This window comes from Bacillus rossius, chromosome 1 (genome assembly GCF_032445375.1).
Source record: "Bacillus rossius redtenbacheri isolate Brsri chromosome 1, Brsri_v3, whole genome shotgun sequence".
Lineage (NCBI taxonomy): Eukaryota > Metazoa > Arthropoda > Insecta > Phasmatodea > Bacillidae > Bacillus > Bacillus rossius.
In genome coordinates, this window is record NC_086330.1 from 3,558,199 (window position 1) to 3,575,623 (window position 17,425).

General features: G+C 40.9%; 1 protein-coding gene across 1 annotated transcript in view; it reads right to left on the reverse strand.

The window, feature by feature from the left end:
- The window catches only part of LOC134531292 (S1 RNA-binding domain-containing protein 1), a 55,203-nt gene extending 39,250 nt beyond the window's left edge, over nt 1–15,953 (reverse strand). The window contains exons 1-5 of the mRNA XM_063366989.1: nt 15,758–15,953; nt 13,132–13,764; nt 10,737–10,942; nt 10,055–10,172; nt 7,492–7,727 (exon numbers count right to left, since the gene is read on the reverse strand). Of these exons, the coding sequence (XP_063223059.1) occupies nt 7,492–7,727; nt 10,055–10,172; nt 10,737–10,942; nt 13,132–13,758 (1,187 nt within the window). The 5' untranslated portion in view covers nt 13,759–13,764; nt 15,758–15,953. The remainder of the gene's footprint in view (nt 1–7,491; nt 7,728–10,054; nt 10,173–10,736; nt 10,943–13,131; nt 13,765–15,757) is intronic.
- Between the last annotated feature and the right edge of the window lie 1,472 nt (nt 15,954–17,425).

Sequence of the window (17,425 nt, forward strand, 5' to 3'; positions counted from 1 at the left end):
GGTGTTTTATTTTGAGATTGTACTTGGACTTTCCGTTTTTCGGTGTCTGTCTTTGACGGTCTTTGTGCTACACATGTCCGGTGTTTCTATTGTAATTTCGGGTGTAGTACCTCCTTACGTTCTTAAATTTGCTAGGGGCTGTTAGGCTCATCTAACTTTAGTAGGAGATGCATTCTGTTTTATTCGTGTTGTGTATTAAGAGTTCTTAATTACAGATATTTATACGGGTATATTTATATTTGTTCATGATAATTTACTTAGCTACCAAACATTTGAATGGCGTACATAAGTATGCGTTTAAGGCATGTACTGTTTGTACAAGTGCGTTGATTTGTATATGCGCTTAACTTATCGTATTACTAACGTTATTAAGGCAAGGGTCTAGAGGAAGTAAGTCAGATTGTGCAGACATATATGTGTGTTGCATTTGTAATTCGTATGTGACTGTGCGCCTGTATTTATAGCGCAATTCATATTGACATGGGCGTTTAACATAAATTTGTTTTATATGAATGTATCTGTTTCCACTATATAAATATCTTATACATTTGTTATTTGTGATGATACTGTTCTGAATTATTATAAAATAAAATATATATTTTGGTACCTCTTGTATTAAGTCTGTTCGTTAGGGTCAGCCCCATTACGTCTTTAACTCACACTTACAGTGCTTGCCGAACTAGTGTTTCACTAGTGAAGTGTATAAGGGTGATATGTCCGCTTAGTGGTTGTGGCCGACCTGGTGTGTCCGGATCGGTTACAATTACTGCGCAACTCTGCTAGGGCAGCTCTTACAGTGTGTGTTCTGTTTTTTGTTCCATGGCAACTTCCGGGCGTGGCGAGGGTACTGGATGGGTCTATCGATTGCATAAACCAGACCTAATCCAGTATCTAGAAGAAAATGGGCTGCCTACAGACCCCGCCGAAACCGTGGCCGACTTACGTTCACGTTTGATTACGCATATCCGAGACTCCCTGGCGGACACTCCTGGCATCCAAGTCGGAAATCCTAGACCTACTGATATTGAAGTAAGTGTCACTTCAGACCCTTTTTCACACAAGTTATTCCTGTCCGTTCTTAAGAATGTGCCCACACTAGAGTCTAGTGACCCTAAACAAGTTTTAGACTTTTTCTTACAAGCGGATAGGTTACATAAGTTACAGCTTATTCCGCATGACTCATTCCTTAAGGCCCTATTGTCGAAATGCACTGGTGTTTACGTCAGTGCGTTAACAGATACAATTGTTAAGAAGGAATCGTATGCAGCTTTTAAAGCCGCTGTTCTTCAATTTGTGTGTCCACCCCTGGTAGTTGAACATTGTAAGCGAGATTATGTCTTGCGCCTTCAACTGTCCAACGAGACAGTTTCACAATACGTTGACAGTGTACTATCGTACGCACAGGTGTTAGATTTAAGATACGACGAAAAAGAACTCGTCGAACTTATCTTGGGGAATGTGTGGCCTGAAGCCATTAGCTTGGCAAGTATGTTACCTCTGCCGATTACGTATGAAACTTTACGTAAGTGGGCAAACGACGTGGACACACGGATTAATGCTCGGCAAAGGTTTTACCAGTCTGCTTCAATCGGCGGGAACGCCCAGCTTATCAATAGTGACCGTAAAGCCAAGGCTGCGGCTACGTCTATGTACCACGATAAAACCCTGCGGCATACTGTAACTACGACCCCGGAGCGGTGTGTCATGAGCGATCATCGCGAGCCGCGCGCCGCGGCTAGGGTAAGGGCGCCCGAAGCTGACTCCGGCGCGCGCTGCGTCACCGCTGAGGTGGCGCGGCAGGGCGGGCAACCCGACCTAGAGTTTGTACACCGTAGATGTGCCAACTGCATGCAGTTTGGTCATGCAGTTGTTAACTGTTCGGCTCCCAGGGTAGAAATAAACAACCGCACGTGTTTTAAATGTAAACAACCAGGACACTACAGGGCTTTGTGTCCGGAAAACCGGCCTTGACGGGGCGCAAAAGAGGTCGCCGCCGTCGTTTTCTCCGCAAAGCCTCTTTTCAAAATAAAATCTATTTACATTTCCTTCAAGTCCAAATTCAGAATAAGTATTTCCCGGCCCTGGTTGACACTGGTGCCACGTGCTCCGCCATAAGTTTAAATTTTTTGAATAGTCTAAAGGCTTTATTTCCAAAATTAATAAACTCCACGTCATTTGTGCGACAACCTACAACCATATGCGTTGCTAATGGTAATTGCATATCTTCGGAAGAGTCCGTAATCTTGCACTTTAAAATCAAACACTTTTCGTGGTCGTGGTGTTTTGCTGTGGTCCCCGGGATAAATCCCGACTTCGTTTTAGGCTTGGATTTCTTAAGTCATACGAGAGCCGTATTGGATATAAACAAACATGAACTTTTTTTTTATTTTGCTCAAACTTGTAAAATTCCCTTACAATTTAAACAGGATTGCGAAACTATATTTGTTTGCCCGGAGGTACACAATCATGTACCCGCTTGTTCTCTCGAAGAAGTGGTTTCGCGTTATCCTGACGTCATTACCAAGAATATAGGCAAATGTGACGTGTTACCGTATCGATTCTACCTTATGGATGAAGTCCCGGTGCGGAGTAAGGCATACCAGGCCTCACCCCCAAAGCTCCAGGCTATGCGTGAGATTATTGAAAACCTCCTTAAGGCTAAAGTAATTACAGCATCAAATTCAGATTTCAGCTCGCCCACATTTTTAGTGCGTAAAAAAGACGGGATTAGTTGGCGTTTGGCTCACAATTATATCCCATTAAATAAAAAAATTATTTACAACGACGTATATCCCCTTCCGACAGTAGAATGTGCACTGCAACATTTGGGTAAAGCCAAAATATTTTCCATCATTGACCTTAATAATAGTTTTCATCAGCTTCTGTTACCCCGCTTGTAGAAAGTATACAGCGTTCTCGACCCCCTTTGGACATTATGAGTTCAATAGGATACCCATGGGGGTAACATTTGGGTCTCAGGCCATGAGCAGAGTCTTAGATCATATATTAGCCGATATCAAGTATAAATTTGTGTTTAACTACATTGATGATATAATAATATATAGCAATTCGATGCAGGAACACATTACTCACGTGACCGAGGTCCTAGATCGTTTGCGGAGAGCTAAGTTGACCATTAATCCCAAGAAGGTGGAGTGGGGTAAGACGTCAGTCACCTTTTTGGGGTACGTTATTCATCAGGGACAATTGCTTATGAACCCAGAAAAGATTGCCCCAATAACACAATTTCATAGGCCTATAAATGTTAAGGGGATTCAACGCTTCCTTGGTTTGATAGGATATTTCGCTCGGTTCATTCCTAACTATGCCACCATTTCCGCTCCCTTAAACGAGTTACGTAAGAAAAAGGTAACGTTTAAGTGGGAACAGGCACAAGAAGAAGCCTTTAATAAATTAAAAAAGGCCATCAGCTCTCCTCCAGTCTTGATCCTTCCAGATTTTGACAAGAGATTTGCCGTACATGTGGATGCCTCAAGTATAGCTATGGGCGCTGTATTAGGACACTTGGAAGGGAATAAAATGCGACCTATTTGCTATGCGAGTAAGACCCTATCAGAATCAGAGCGCCGTTTAGGGGTATATGAGAAAGAAGCCCTAGCGTGCCTATTCGCCTTGGAAAAATTCGAGTCATACCTGGATAACCGGGAGTTCGATTTATTCACGGATAATCAGGCCCTAAGCTGGTTATTTAACCATCCGCAGCAGTTAGGCAAGTTAGGTAGATGGATTCTGAGGTTATCACGATTTAGGTTTGTAATACATCACCTTCCCGGTAATCAGAATATTGTTGCAGACACCCTTTCTCGTATGTTCAACCCTGACGAGTTCAATATAAATACAATCTCAGAAACAGATAATGTGAATAGCATTAACGCTTTTAGACTTTTTCCAGAATCCTATATAAATATCCGCCAGTATCAACAAGATGACTTATTTTGTAAGGAATTAATACGTGATATTAAGGCTAAGAAAACAAATGAATTTATAGTTGAAAATGGATTGATATATCATACAGGTAAAAATGGTAGGGCACGAAGGGCGGTGGTACCTAAGGTCCTGCGCCCTATGATCCTGCAGTATTTTCACACTTCTCTTATAGGTTGTCACCTAGGGATTGATAAAACACTTCAACGTATTTCTTCTCATTTTTTTTGGCCCGAGATGCGCCAGGATACACGAGAGTTTGTGAAAACCTGTATCGATTGTCAACTCTCTAAGCCCCCCCACAATACTAAGAAGGGTTTGTATGCGGCTGACCCACCTAAGGCTCCATGGCATTGCATTCATGTCGATATCTTTGGGCCACTGACACGGTCAAAGAAGGGCAATGTGTGCCTTTTAGTAGTTATTGATATCTTTACCAAATTTGTTATCCTGCTACCTATGCGTAACATGAAGGCTGAAACCATAGTAAGATCTTTAGCAGATTACGTTTTTAAATTTTTTGGACCTCCAAATTTGATAGTTTCAGACAACGCGCCTTACTTTCAGTCCGCTATTTATAAAGACTTTGCTTTCCAGTGGGCCATTAAACCTATTTATAGCTCTCCATACTTCCCGCAAGGGAATATGGTTGAACGGGTAAACAAAGTGATCAAAAGTATTCTTATTTCTTTTTATCGACATGATCAAACCTTGTAGGACACCGACATCCCATTCCTTAATATAGGGCTCAATTCCACTCCTCATTCTGCTACTGGGTTCCCTCCCTGCGTTCCATTCCTGGGCAGGGAGGTGTCCCACCCTCTCCTTAACCAATGGGGTCTTCCTCCCATAGATTCTAACTTGGATGCCAGGGAGCTGGAAGACGTTTTAGATTCTGTTTCTTGCAACCTTACCAAGGCACGCCTAGATGTTGCCCAGGCTTATAATAAGAATAGGAGTGACCATGCTTATCAAGTAGGTGATCTTGTTTTAGTTAGGAGTTTCAAATTGCCTAGTTTAGCTTCGCAGCTCAATGTTAAGCTTATGCCCCCTTATGCAGGTCCTTTTGTTATAGATCGTTTTCTTGGTAAGAACACTGTTCTGCTTAATGATTGTAAAAATCCTAGAAAATCTCGCAAGGCCCATGTGGAGCAGATAAAGCCCTTCTATGGCAATAAAGCAGTTTAGGAGCCCTTTTTTTGTATATGTAGGTATAAGAGTGTTCTCTCCATGTTTGTTCGGTGCTGTGCGGCTCCCCCCCACCTCTGTTACCTGTTTTAGCCTGGTCGCGCCCGCCCTTGTATTCTTCTTCGTCCTTTCCTGGCGCATTCACGCCGGGGCTAATCTTCGTGGGATCGCCTCGTCGGGACAGTGACAGAGACGTCTGTTTGATCCCGTTCTTCTCCCTCCTGCTAGAGTGTACCTCGCCTGCGGGATGGATTTCTCGTCGAGATCAACACATCGGTCCACCCCGGAATGGGTGGCGTGAGTGGATGCAAGATTAACTAGATTCTGGCTTTCTGCGTTTCTCCGACTTCCCGAGTCTGGTGGATGTCTGGAGGCGTTTGATTTGGGTCAGCGATCGTTTTCTGTGCCTTTTCTTGCAGGCCTCAAGAGGGGTACCGGTGGGATGGTTAGCCACTCCTTGGCGCCCCCATGAGATGATTTTGGTACCTGTGCCTGATATGTGTTATGACTGACCCTGCTACTGTGAACGTTTATCCATGCTGAATTGGGTCAAGCTCAATACAACTTAAAACTTAGATGATGTGAGAAAATGCGACGTAGTCTTACCAGTCACGCTTCAAGATTAATGATTGCACAGAGACTGGACGTTGCCGAATCTTTTTGCACTGACGTTCCCCGCAGGCTTGAGGAGCTTAGGGAGGGGGGAGTTGTAGCCAATTTCAGCAAGCCCCGGCGGCCCGCCAATACTTTCCCCGCCCTCCCCTTCTTAAACTTGCCCGCCCCACCTCTAGTCCAGCTATGCCGCCCCTCCTTCCCCTCTTTTCTCCTCCTTTCCCCTGTGTACCGCGATTTTAGCGCCCCTATCGGCTTAGTTTTTGCTGGTATTTAAGCCCCTGGCCTGAGGCTATTCCTTGCAGTCATCGCTTCCTCTGAGCAAGGCTGTCCACCGACATGTGCACTACGAGCTCGTTCTGACACCGTTACTATGCCCGTCGGCTCCTTGATCGCCCGTATGGCAGTGGTTGTAAGCCGTTACTATGTTGGAACATAGAGCCGCGTCCTTATTAGCTGCGCTTTATTTGCTGCGCCTGTTTCCTTTTGCAAACACAGCAAGTGGTCTGTGTTCGGGATTTGCGGGTTTCTTCGGGCGCGTTTTCATTAGGTGTTTTATTTTGAGATTGTACTTGGACTTTCCGTTTTTCGGTGTCTGTCTTTGACGGTCTTTGTGCTACACATGTCCGGTGTTTCTATTGTAATTTCGGGTGTAGTACCTCCTTACGTTCTTAAATTTGCTAGGGGCTGTTAGGCTCATCTAACTTTAGTAGGAGATGCATTCTGTTTTATTCGTGTTGTGTATTAAGAGTTCTTAATTACAGATATTTATACGGGTATATTTATATTTGTTCATGATAATTTACTTAGCTACCAAACACTTGAATGGCGTACATAAGTATGCGTTTAAGGCATGTACTGTTTGTACAAGTGCGTTGATTTGTATATGCGCTTAACTTATCGTATTACTAACGTTATTAAGGCAAGGGTCTAGAGGAAGTAAGTCAGATTGTGCAGACATATATGTGTGTTGCATTTGTAATTCGTATGTGACTGTGCGCCCGTATTTATAGCGCAATTCATATTGACATGGGCGTTTAACATAAATTTGTTTTATATGAATGTATCTGTTTCCACTATATAAATATCTTATACATTTGTTATTTGTGATGATACTGTTCTGAATTATTATAAAATAAAATATATATTTTGGTACCTCTTGTATTAAGTCTGTTCGTTAGGGTCAGCCCCATTACGTCTTTAACTCACACTTACAGTGCTTGCCGAACTAGTGTTTCACTAGTGAAGTGTATAAGGGTGATATGTCCGCTTAGTGGTTGTGGCCGACCTGGTGTGTCCGGATCGGTTACATCTGTTAAAAATCAAACATTAGCTTTGTATGTTGTTTAAAGGAAAATAAATATCAGTTGTTTCTAAAATATTTTGGTAGTTAAATTAGTAGTTATGACAGCGCTCACGGCGCCACCCAAAACGGTGCGCGGTGGAGTGTACAGACGTGTACAGAATGAATCCGTGCTAAGTGAGTGTGTGTGGCACAACAAGGACGGAGTTGGCGCATGTGCAGCCAAAGTCAAGCACCGGGGCAGAGGCTGTAAGTGACTTACTGTTATATCTATACATATATATATCTCCCAAGACACAGATACGATAGGGGAGACTCCTCCCTGAGACCACAACTGCGCACCACGGAGTGAGTCGGGAGGGAAACAAATAATAAGTTTGGTTTGAAAAGCATGTACCTCCTGGTCGGTCACCCGCCATGAAGTGGAAGGGCAGCATACTCACAGACGTCGCACCTGCTCCAGCACCAGCTTGTCCTTGCTGATGACGTCGGCTATGATGTGCTGCACGCCCTGGCGCACCTCCTCCGGGGAGCCCAGCCCCTTCTCGCCGGGCCGCACGAGGCCGTGCAGGTTCACGAAGTCCTCGCCCGCCAGCACCGCGTCAGCCGTGGGGCCCAGCCCCAGCTCCCTGGCCCGCTCCGCCAGCGAGCGCTTCCCGCCCACCTTGAAGGGCGCGTTCTGCGGAACACCCACTGCGTCACGCTCCCCGAACACTCTCTCCCGTGGCCTGGCATTCAAAAAACACTCTCGCGTGACCAGGCATTCAAGAAACATTCGCGTGATCCGGCATTCAAGAAACACTCTCGCTTGGCCGGGCATTCAAGAAACTTTCTCCCACGTGGCCTGGCATTCAAGAAACACTCTCGCTTGGCCGGGCATTCAAGAAACTTTCTCCCACGTGGCCTGAGATTCAAGAAACACTCTCGCGTGACCAGGCATTCAAGAAACCCTCCCACGTGGCCTGGCATTCAAGAAATACTCTCGCATGGCCTGGCATTCAAGAAACCCTCAGTCAACACCAAAGAGTTCCCAGCTCACTGTTCTCATACAAGTTGTGTTGTGTTTGGGACTGTTTCCAAACAACTTGTAATATCATTGCATATTTTGCCACAACTTACAGCACTGAATTTGCGATAAGCACGTTTCACTGCTTGACAGGGTATAACTACATTGTAAATAACTTTTAAGATTACTGAAATCACCATTGGTGTACTAGCGTAACAATTATGACGTAGTTGCCTCTATGAAGAAATAAATTGTTCCCTCCCAGATTTTGCAGGATGAAACCCATTGATTAAAATCAGATTATAGCTGTGTCGGTAAGATATTCTATATGCCAAAATAGTTGAATAAATATTCCGACCAAGTAATTAGGTAATTACCATCCACTCTTAAGCTGCAGCTTCAGTGTTGTATAAATGTAGAAACACAATTCCAGAAAAAAACTTTTTTCAAACTCTTAAGCTGGAGTCACAATGCCACGATGAACATAACACGACAAACATGATTAGGCATTGTACAGCGTTCCACCACAACAGAGTTAACAGAGTAGGATTACAATACCATGACAACATTAATACAACCAACTCCAATTATAGTTGTTTGTAAGTCTACCCAAGCCAAATGCATACATAAAATGCAGTATAGAATGCATTAAAAACAGTGTAGGCCAAAACAGTGTAGGCCCATCTATTTTCTGGTGACAGTTGAAATGCATAACAATATAACATTTAGTCATCTATTGCAATAAGTGAGATAAGGTTTATTTTAGATAAAAGTAAGCAAGCTACATATATGTAGATAAGTGACAGAAAATAATTTCCCTGTTAGCTATGCTGCAAATAAAAAAAAATGTAATAAACAGGTGAAGGCACACTACAAATGTGAAAGTGTACCCAAACATAATTATTCAATTTCATTTTTCAGCATAAAGATTTACGAAGTACCTAGGTAAATATTTTTTATGTTTAGTTCAACAATGTTTCTATTTTGTTTTCCGTTGTGTGTCACGACACAAAATTAGAAATAAAATCTACTTGCGGACTGTTACAGGGCATATTTTGTCATGTTGATGTTACTGTGACATTGTATTTAATTGGCTAATAAGTGTGCCGGGCATGACTTGTCATATTCATCGTGGCATTATGACTCCAGCTTCAAAATAAAAAAAAGAAAATTCAAAAAGGACATGGTTAGTACCATAACATCACATGGAGAACAGGATATCCTAATTTCCAGACTTGGATAGCTTCCACCCACTTTGATGGTGACTCACGTCACATACAGATGGTTGTGTGTAGCCTCTGTTCCTGAGCCAACCCCAAGTGAGACCGACTAGGCACTACAGAGCTAAGGATTGCCAAAGCCTCAATCAAGCACAACGTACTCATGATTACCATACTTTAGTAACAAACAACAGAACTGAAACTTTGCCGATACATCTCACACCAAGACTGGGCCTGTACAATGAAGCATGGGACAAAATGTCCAATCAACTTTGTAATACAATGTTCCCCCAACTTTCTATGACAAAAACTTTTAAATACTCAAATCCCACATTATAAATTTATCTGCGCAATACACAATATTCTGAATAATAAAACCAAATCTCTATTACTTTATTTCTTTTTTTAATTATTTTATTTTACAAACTAAACACATGAAACTGCGTAACACGCAAAAGGGGTGAAATGCTATGATCTTAAAACTTTATCTCACAACCAGCGTTAAAATGTTCAGGGGCAACGCATTTGTCTATCCAAGCATTATCAATGTTGATGATTTGAACACTTTGAAATGTTTCTAAATGGTTTTTCCTGACCACCCCAACTTCTTTGACTTTCCCCAAGCTTTCAATACTATGGACAACCTAAAATGAGATTCATTACAACACCAGCTACAAATGACGCTAATGTTTTTTCGAGCTACAATCATGCTATGGCTCCTCCGTAACTCGGGCGAGCAGTGGAAGGAGCGCGACTGCCCCCGGGGCCCTCGGTACTCACAATGTGCTCGATCTCGCTGAGCGTGCGGGCGCACCTCAGGCTGCGCTCCACGTCGGGCGTCAGCTTGCCGAGCTTGTCGATGCTGTTCAAGGTCACCTCCGCCTTGTGCTTCACGGTCCTGCCACAACCACCGTCCACTCACAGCACACTCCGAGCAGAGGCAGGCTCTCACATCTCCACTTTCAAGCAGAGCAATTATCGAAATACCAGGACCTCGGAGTTCGTAGTGGATTACGAACCACTTAGTTGCCAACCTTGTGCTCCTGGATCCACAAAATGAAATACAGAAAAAGGAATTTGAACTAAAATCTTTGAAACAAATTAACTTTAAAGTTCAAAATCTCAACTTAGGGTTTAAAATCTCGTCAGCATAAGAGCATCAGAAACAGATGAGGCATGAAACAGCAATGGGATGCATTAGTAGGGTTAACACAAGTGTCCTGAGAAAAACCCAGCTCATGGTAAATCCAACATATTTAGCACTTGGGGGGGAAACCTATGTTTCACCCCACCACAGGTGGAACACACATTGCCTTGGTGAGAAATAAGTGATATGACTATTTAACCAGCTCAGCTAAACCACAGGTAATAGTGTCACTACCAGTGACAGCTCAGTGATTTCTGCCAGTTTTGACAAGGCACATATCACACTATGTTCGCAGTTCAGTGGCGCGAACCTAACCTGATCATCTCGTAGGACTCCTTGACCTGCCGCAGCTTCTCCGGGGTCATGTCCCCGGTCATCTCCTTGCGGTAGCGCGCGATGAAGGGGATGGTGTTGTCCTCGTCGAACAGTCTCGTCACGTTGGCCGCCACCCACGGCTCCAGTCTCTGCAGCTCGGAGAGGTACTCCGCCTCCTCCCAGTCCATCTTCGCGTGGGTCTCCACCTGCGGACCTCACCCAGGGAGCCCTTGGGGAACCTGCCAACTCGTCCCAAAGCCAGCCGCACTCCGTCCGGTCTGTAGAGCTTTGCTGTGTCCCCTTTTCTACGCTCCAGAACTAAAGGAGACAACTCACACACACGGCCCGGGTTTGCGTCTATTTCGCACAATATTGCCCATGCAAAATATTATTTACCTAACTCGTGCAAAAAAAATTTAAACCCTTCATATTAGGGTGCATGTAAAATTCATAAGAAAACATATTATTTAAAATTACATACTTAAATATTGTACTATCAAAAAAAGTAGGTTCTTTGAAGCAGCAGTTCATAAATGCTTGATGACGTTTTTTAAAAAAATTATTTTCAGACTGATTTTTTTTGTACAAACTTTAAAACCAAATGCAGTAAAACAGACTGTGAGACAGGTTTCCCAAAAAAACTATATATGTAAACATTCATTAAATAATTATTTATAAGAAATATATAAAAAATAAATATGGCAGAATTTTACAAAGGCTCTCAGTATATTAATTAGTATCTGCTACGTTCAAAAAATTTCTATAACAACCTGGCCATGATAATATGATACATTACAAAAATATTTATAAATATGCATGAAAAACATTACTAATGAACATTAACTAAAAATATGGAAGCACCCATATTCACTAGTGCAAGATGTCTTGCTACTTAAGTAATTTACCATACCAAAAAAAATTACAAAAATTACTCTTAAAAATGTTAACACTTTTAACCTGTTAACACTTCTGTGCCCTGGCAAAAATCTTAAGTTCCTTATCCGCCAGATACCAAAACCAGATTTAAAAAAAAAACAATGAATGAGCTGATACATTTCAAGAACTTCTGCAAGCTGTACTGGCGATGAGCGAAATCAAAGAGAAAAATTAAGGCACTAATTTTTTCTCTGTACACAATGATTAACGTTTGAAGAGAGAAACTGATTTATTCCCCTGCTCCCGAATAGTGTATAATTGATCTGCACAGTGAATATTCCTTGCATGCTTGAATATTCAAACAACGTACACAAGACTAACTTATAGATACGACCATGACGATTCAAGCTGCACTGGCATATCATCTTGAGAGATGAAACCAAAGAAGAAATAAAATTGAAGTCTGTTTTTTTTCCCCTACTTTTATCATAATACAAACTTACTGGCTGGCAGCACAAAATACATGATCACATTACTGACATGAAGAGAATAAACTGTGACCAATAATGGACATACAGTTCAAGTGATACGCACACGGGTGCAATCTAGCTCAAAACCAAAAAAGGGCATTTTACTAAATTTACCAGAAAAACCTAAATGTGTGGAAAGGGGAGAAAGAAATTTTCTGGATTTCAACCTCTTACATGGGGAAGGAGGGTCTATGGAGCCTATAACAACAAAAGGAAAAAATAATATTCATAAAATAATTTTCCCGACACTATTTTGCCAGAATTAGTAACTACAGGACCTTTCTTCTTTTTTTCCCCCCCCCCATTTCAGAAGGGGGTAGAGGGGGGGGGGGGGGGGCAGGTGACCCACTTGCCCCCCTGGATATGGACAATCTTCCAAGGACAGGCATTACAGCAGTCAAATAATGGTTACCTGGTTTTGAGTGCTTTATGACTGTTTCAATGACCACTTGTGTTCTCAATGTCACACACACTTCATGCACGATTTCCAGTTTACTGAAAACAAAGGTATTCTATGGCTGCAGCACTGAAAACAATTCATACAAAAAAAAACATGTTTGTTATAGTTCAGTTTTTTAATACTGAAAGAGGCAAACTTAAGAGGGTAATTTTTTGCCTTTAATTACATTTTCTTCATCGTATAATATGTACCGTATGGAATACTCATTTTTTAAATAAATAAATATATATAAAATAATTATATTTTTTTTATAATGGACCGTAAAATATAGGATATTGCAGTGTATTTCTGTACCTCAGAGGCATAAGACACTATTTCACAAAAACCATATTTTTCATGAGAGCCGTTTGAATATTTTATTCAACTACGTATTTTCTACTCAAAATATGTGAATTTTTGACATATCATGTCTTGGTGTTATATGCCACTAGAAAAAAAAAATCAAACAATGGTCAAGTTTATGGTTAAAAGTTAAAAGTGTACTTTGCCCAAAAGTGCCTCCGAGGTACAGATTTGTAAAAGTACCTACCTTAGCCTTCACATCTTTTGAGATCGGTACTTCGATGATGTCATCTTGGTCGACCGAGTCGCTGGGAACTGTGGCTAAGGTCTTTGGCTTTGTCGCTGTTTTAGGCTTCTTCTCCGTTTTAGGCTTCCTCTCTGTTTTAGGCTTCCTTTCTGTTCTAGGTTTCCTTTCTGTTTTAGGTTTCCCCTCTGTTTTAGGCTTTCTGACCACTTTCACCTTTGCTTTCGGTGGAGGTTTAACTTTCGTTTCATCCCTTGCCAGCTTCCTCTTTTTGGCAGCCGGTTTCTCCGGCACGTACTCGTCATCCGAGTCCGAGGAGGCCTTCTTCTTTCTGGATTGCTTTCTCGTGGGAGAGCTTTCCATTTCCTCCACGTCGGAGCCACCGTCTGCGACCTCATCCTCGCCATTCTCGTCGTCGTAGACAACGGATATTCTCTTCCTAAGTTTTTTAGATTGATGACAACTTTCATCACTTCCATCGTCATCTTCCCTGGAATCCGAGGAGTCTTCCAACGTCATGCTGATGTGGAGGGAACGTATGCGTCTCTTCTTCCTTCTGGGCAGCTTTGTGTTTGTGCTCGACACTTCCTCAGTTCCGCTGTCCGACAAGGTTATCACTTCTTGCTCCATGTCAACCTACAGGGGAGAAATGAAAATGTAGTACAGCCACTTTACTATACAGAGTTAGGCTTTACACAGGCAGAAAAATAGAAAAGTTAAGCATTTTTAAGCCATCTTTGACTGTGTCATATTTTAACAGTGCATCAAATGAACAAAATTATCTCAAATCATTTCAAACAAATTTTTGTTTTATCAAGTTCAGGTATAATTAAACTAAAAAATTAAAATTATTCCCATGAGAAAAATTAAAAGTTCTTTTTTGTTTATTTTTTAATTAGACTAAAATGTAAATTTGATTGTGGATGATAAAGTTTTTGAATAACAAACATAATATGTAGAGCTTAAATGTCTGTGTTATAGATCACAAAATAACATTGGTGTTCACTTCAGAGTAAATAAAAACTGGATTTCACAAATCTGAAACATTTTGCTTCACAGAGTTCAAGTGTAGAAGTACTGGTAAGTAAAACTGTATCATTTTATTTCCCTTTGCATTAATTCTTTGTTTGGTTTGGGGTTAAATTTATAAGCAGTTGTGGTATTTATAGATTTTTCTAAAAATAAAAAAAGGAAATTCCCCCTGCATTTTTTTAGTCCCCCTCCCCTTTTCAGGAAGTTAGCACTACACTTCTCGAGCATAAATGAATCCAGCACATCTCATAGCTGTGTTTCATCACTCGCTCAAATAATTAAAACTGGGTGGAAAAAGAATTGTCCAATATCTTTGTGCAAACTTGTACACACAAAAAAAAAAACAACTTAATAAATGTAATGTTCAGGTTGTAGCCTACAGCAAAACCCTCAAACAGAATTCCCTTGACATATTTCAGGTCTCTTAGTAATTCCCCCCCCCCCCCCCCCCAACTCTCCACAGTTGGCTACAGTTGTGCTAAACAAAGAGATGCACGATCGCTGATAAACAATGATAGGGTGCGACAGTGTAAAAACACAGATATTGTAATGCATGCTTTAAACTATTATTTTTTACGAACCAGTAAAGTAACCATGTTTTCAAGGTATATTTAGGGACATCTCTAATACTTGAAACCATATTTTCCATTTAAATTTGCTTTTTGTTCTCCAAAGCCACGACGTACGATGGTGGTATAAGTAGTAATGTAAGCTATAATCTATTATATTTCTCAAACTAGTCAGAATTAAGAAACCAACCCTTCAGGGTAAATTTAGAGACATGTGTTTTGTGTGAAAACCATGTTTTCCGATTTTGTTTTCTTTCCGTCCTAAAAAACAGCAACGTCCAATAATTACCAATTAAAAACATAATCACATAAGCATCTAACGAATTAAACTAATTTCAAAAACTTATATAATAAAATATGACACACAAAACCCTTACACAGATTTTGAGGTTATAATTTCATCCTTCCGGCAAAAGAGTGAAGTTATCAAGCCTCTGACCAATGGATGCATGGAATTTTTCGGGCCATTCGATTGGCTAACAGTCATGTGATGGACGGACGGACGGACGGACGGACGGACGGACGGACGGACGGACGGAGGTGACAGACTATTGTAATTCAGGTTTAAAATTGTATGAACAGGTAGTTAGGTTATGTTATTTATATTAAATATATACTATAAATTGATAGTTTGGTAAGGTTACCTAAATCTCAAATACTAAGAGATTGTGTGAATGATTGGTTAGTTAGGGTTAGCTACATTGGATTAAGTATGCTACGTTATAAACTGGTAAATCTTAACCATCAATTCAGGTAATTTTACAATATGTTTAATGTAGCTTACCTAACCTAACAGTTCACACAATTTTCAAGTATCTTAATAACGTAACCCAACCAACCATTCTCATGCTAGCACAGCACAGCATGTGTGTTACTATTTAGTCATCAAAACAGTAAACTAATACACAACTATCTCTTACAGTATAAATCGAAAATAGCCAGGAAAAAAAAAGTACAAATTTTTATTTTCTCGTTCGCCAAGCCACCAATCTAGGTTTTTACTTTGGCTATCAATAGCTAAAACTTACATTGAAATTCAATAACGTACTTCGTGCCAATATATCTTACGTTATGACACATGACAGAAAATATTTAAAGCTCAGCAACATTTTCCTTCGACAGAATGTCCGTACACAAAAAAAGGCTGAAACTGCAATATTGATAGTGAAATTTCATGTGTATATTATTTTCACCAACAGTCGGCCGGCATTGTTGGTAGAGTCGTAGAGTGGTAGAGTAGCAAGAATTTTTCAGGGCTTAATTAAAAACATTTTTTTGACTGCTAAACTCATAGAGTTATGAACCATTATAGACAAACGATTTTTTTACTTCCTCATTATGGGTTATTCAAATATTCATCAGTTTTGCAAGGACACATTCTATTTATTCCACAAAGATTTAATACTAAATTCATAGACATCTTTATGAGTTGAAAATTTATATATTTATTGAAAACATGATTTCACAATTTAAACTAAGCAAGGAATTTCAAAGGTTAGAATTATATTTCATATTTTACTTATCAATCGCTTACTTAATTTTAAATGCACATTTTCATAATTTTATTACAGCTAGGTATACAATTTCACTAACAGAAATAACCTAACCAAAAAAATATTTGATTTTGCCACCACTCGGAGGTCTTGTGACTGAGAACGGGGTTGAACAATAATTTAAATATGAGCTTGGTCTAGGAGGCGCCAGGTTAGCCCGGGCATCTGACCCCAGGGCTGGTGTGGGTCGCCGCTCCAGTGTGGCTTACCTAGCTCGGTGGCTGCTCCTGTTGGTGAAGACCCTACTAAATTAAGACATTCATGAGCGCTCCCTTCTCGGCATATAGGTAGTTGATTCCTAAGTAGGTTGGGTGGAGAACTACTGAATGAAACAAACATATTGGGAGGCGTAGTTTTATTTACACAAGCCGATGTGCAGGTACTAAGCCTGAGTCGGTATGCTACAAATTACACTGGAAACACTGATAACAAATGTTTCACTTCACGTTACTCGTCTATGCCCTCTGGCGGCCGACCTTCTATAGAAAGATTGCGATCTGAATCAGTCGGCCCTGTACTCTTTTTAAAACTCCACGGTGTAATCGTGGGGCATCGGAGAAGTTATGGCAGGAGGGTCACTCCATACACTACAAACTGGTCCAGGTATTCATGGTGAATTAAGTACCGAAAGTTTCTGTTGATTAATAAGGTTACTAGTACGGAGAACTCAGTGATGTGAGCGTTAGCGTTACAGCTTCCACACATAACGGTCACGTCCGCCTTGTACCTCGAACTCCTGAAGACTGTTCCAGAGGGAAGTGGTGGGAGAGGGGAGGGACATAGCCCTCGCATGCCACATTCATAAATCACTAATAAATGCTTTATGTAATAATTTACCATCTAAACATCTTACAATTTACTTAGTTAAATTACCCCTTATTAAACGATTGACAGTAGGTCGAAACATGTGTAGGTATATAATCTATATGGAAAAATTTTATTTGAAAATCAGCAGTTAAACCAGAGACTGTTCGTCGCTTGTGGGCTACTCCATTACCTTGAGCAAGACTATTTATATATTATTAAATATACTCAGTGAGCACTGCGTATTAAATCGTCGTAAAATATATTATGGCATTCGTCAAACCAGTTACTCTTAAGGGGTCACACGCATACTTAAAGATTCACTTTATTTTGTGAATA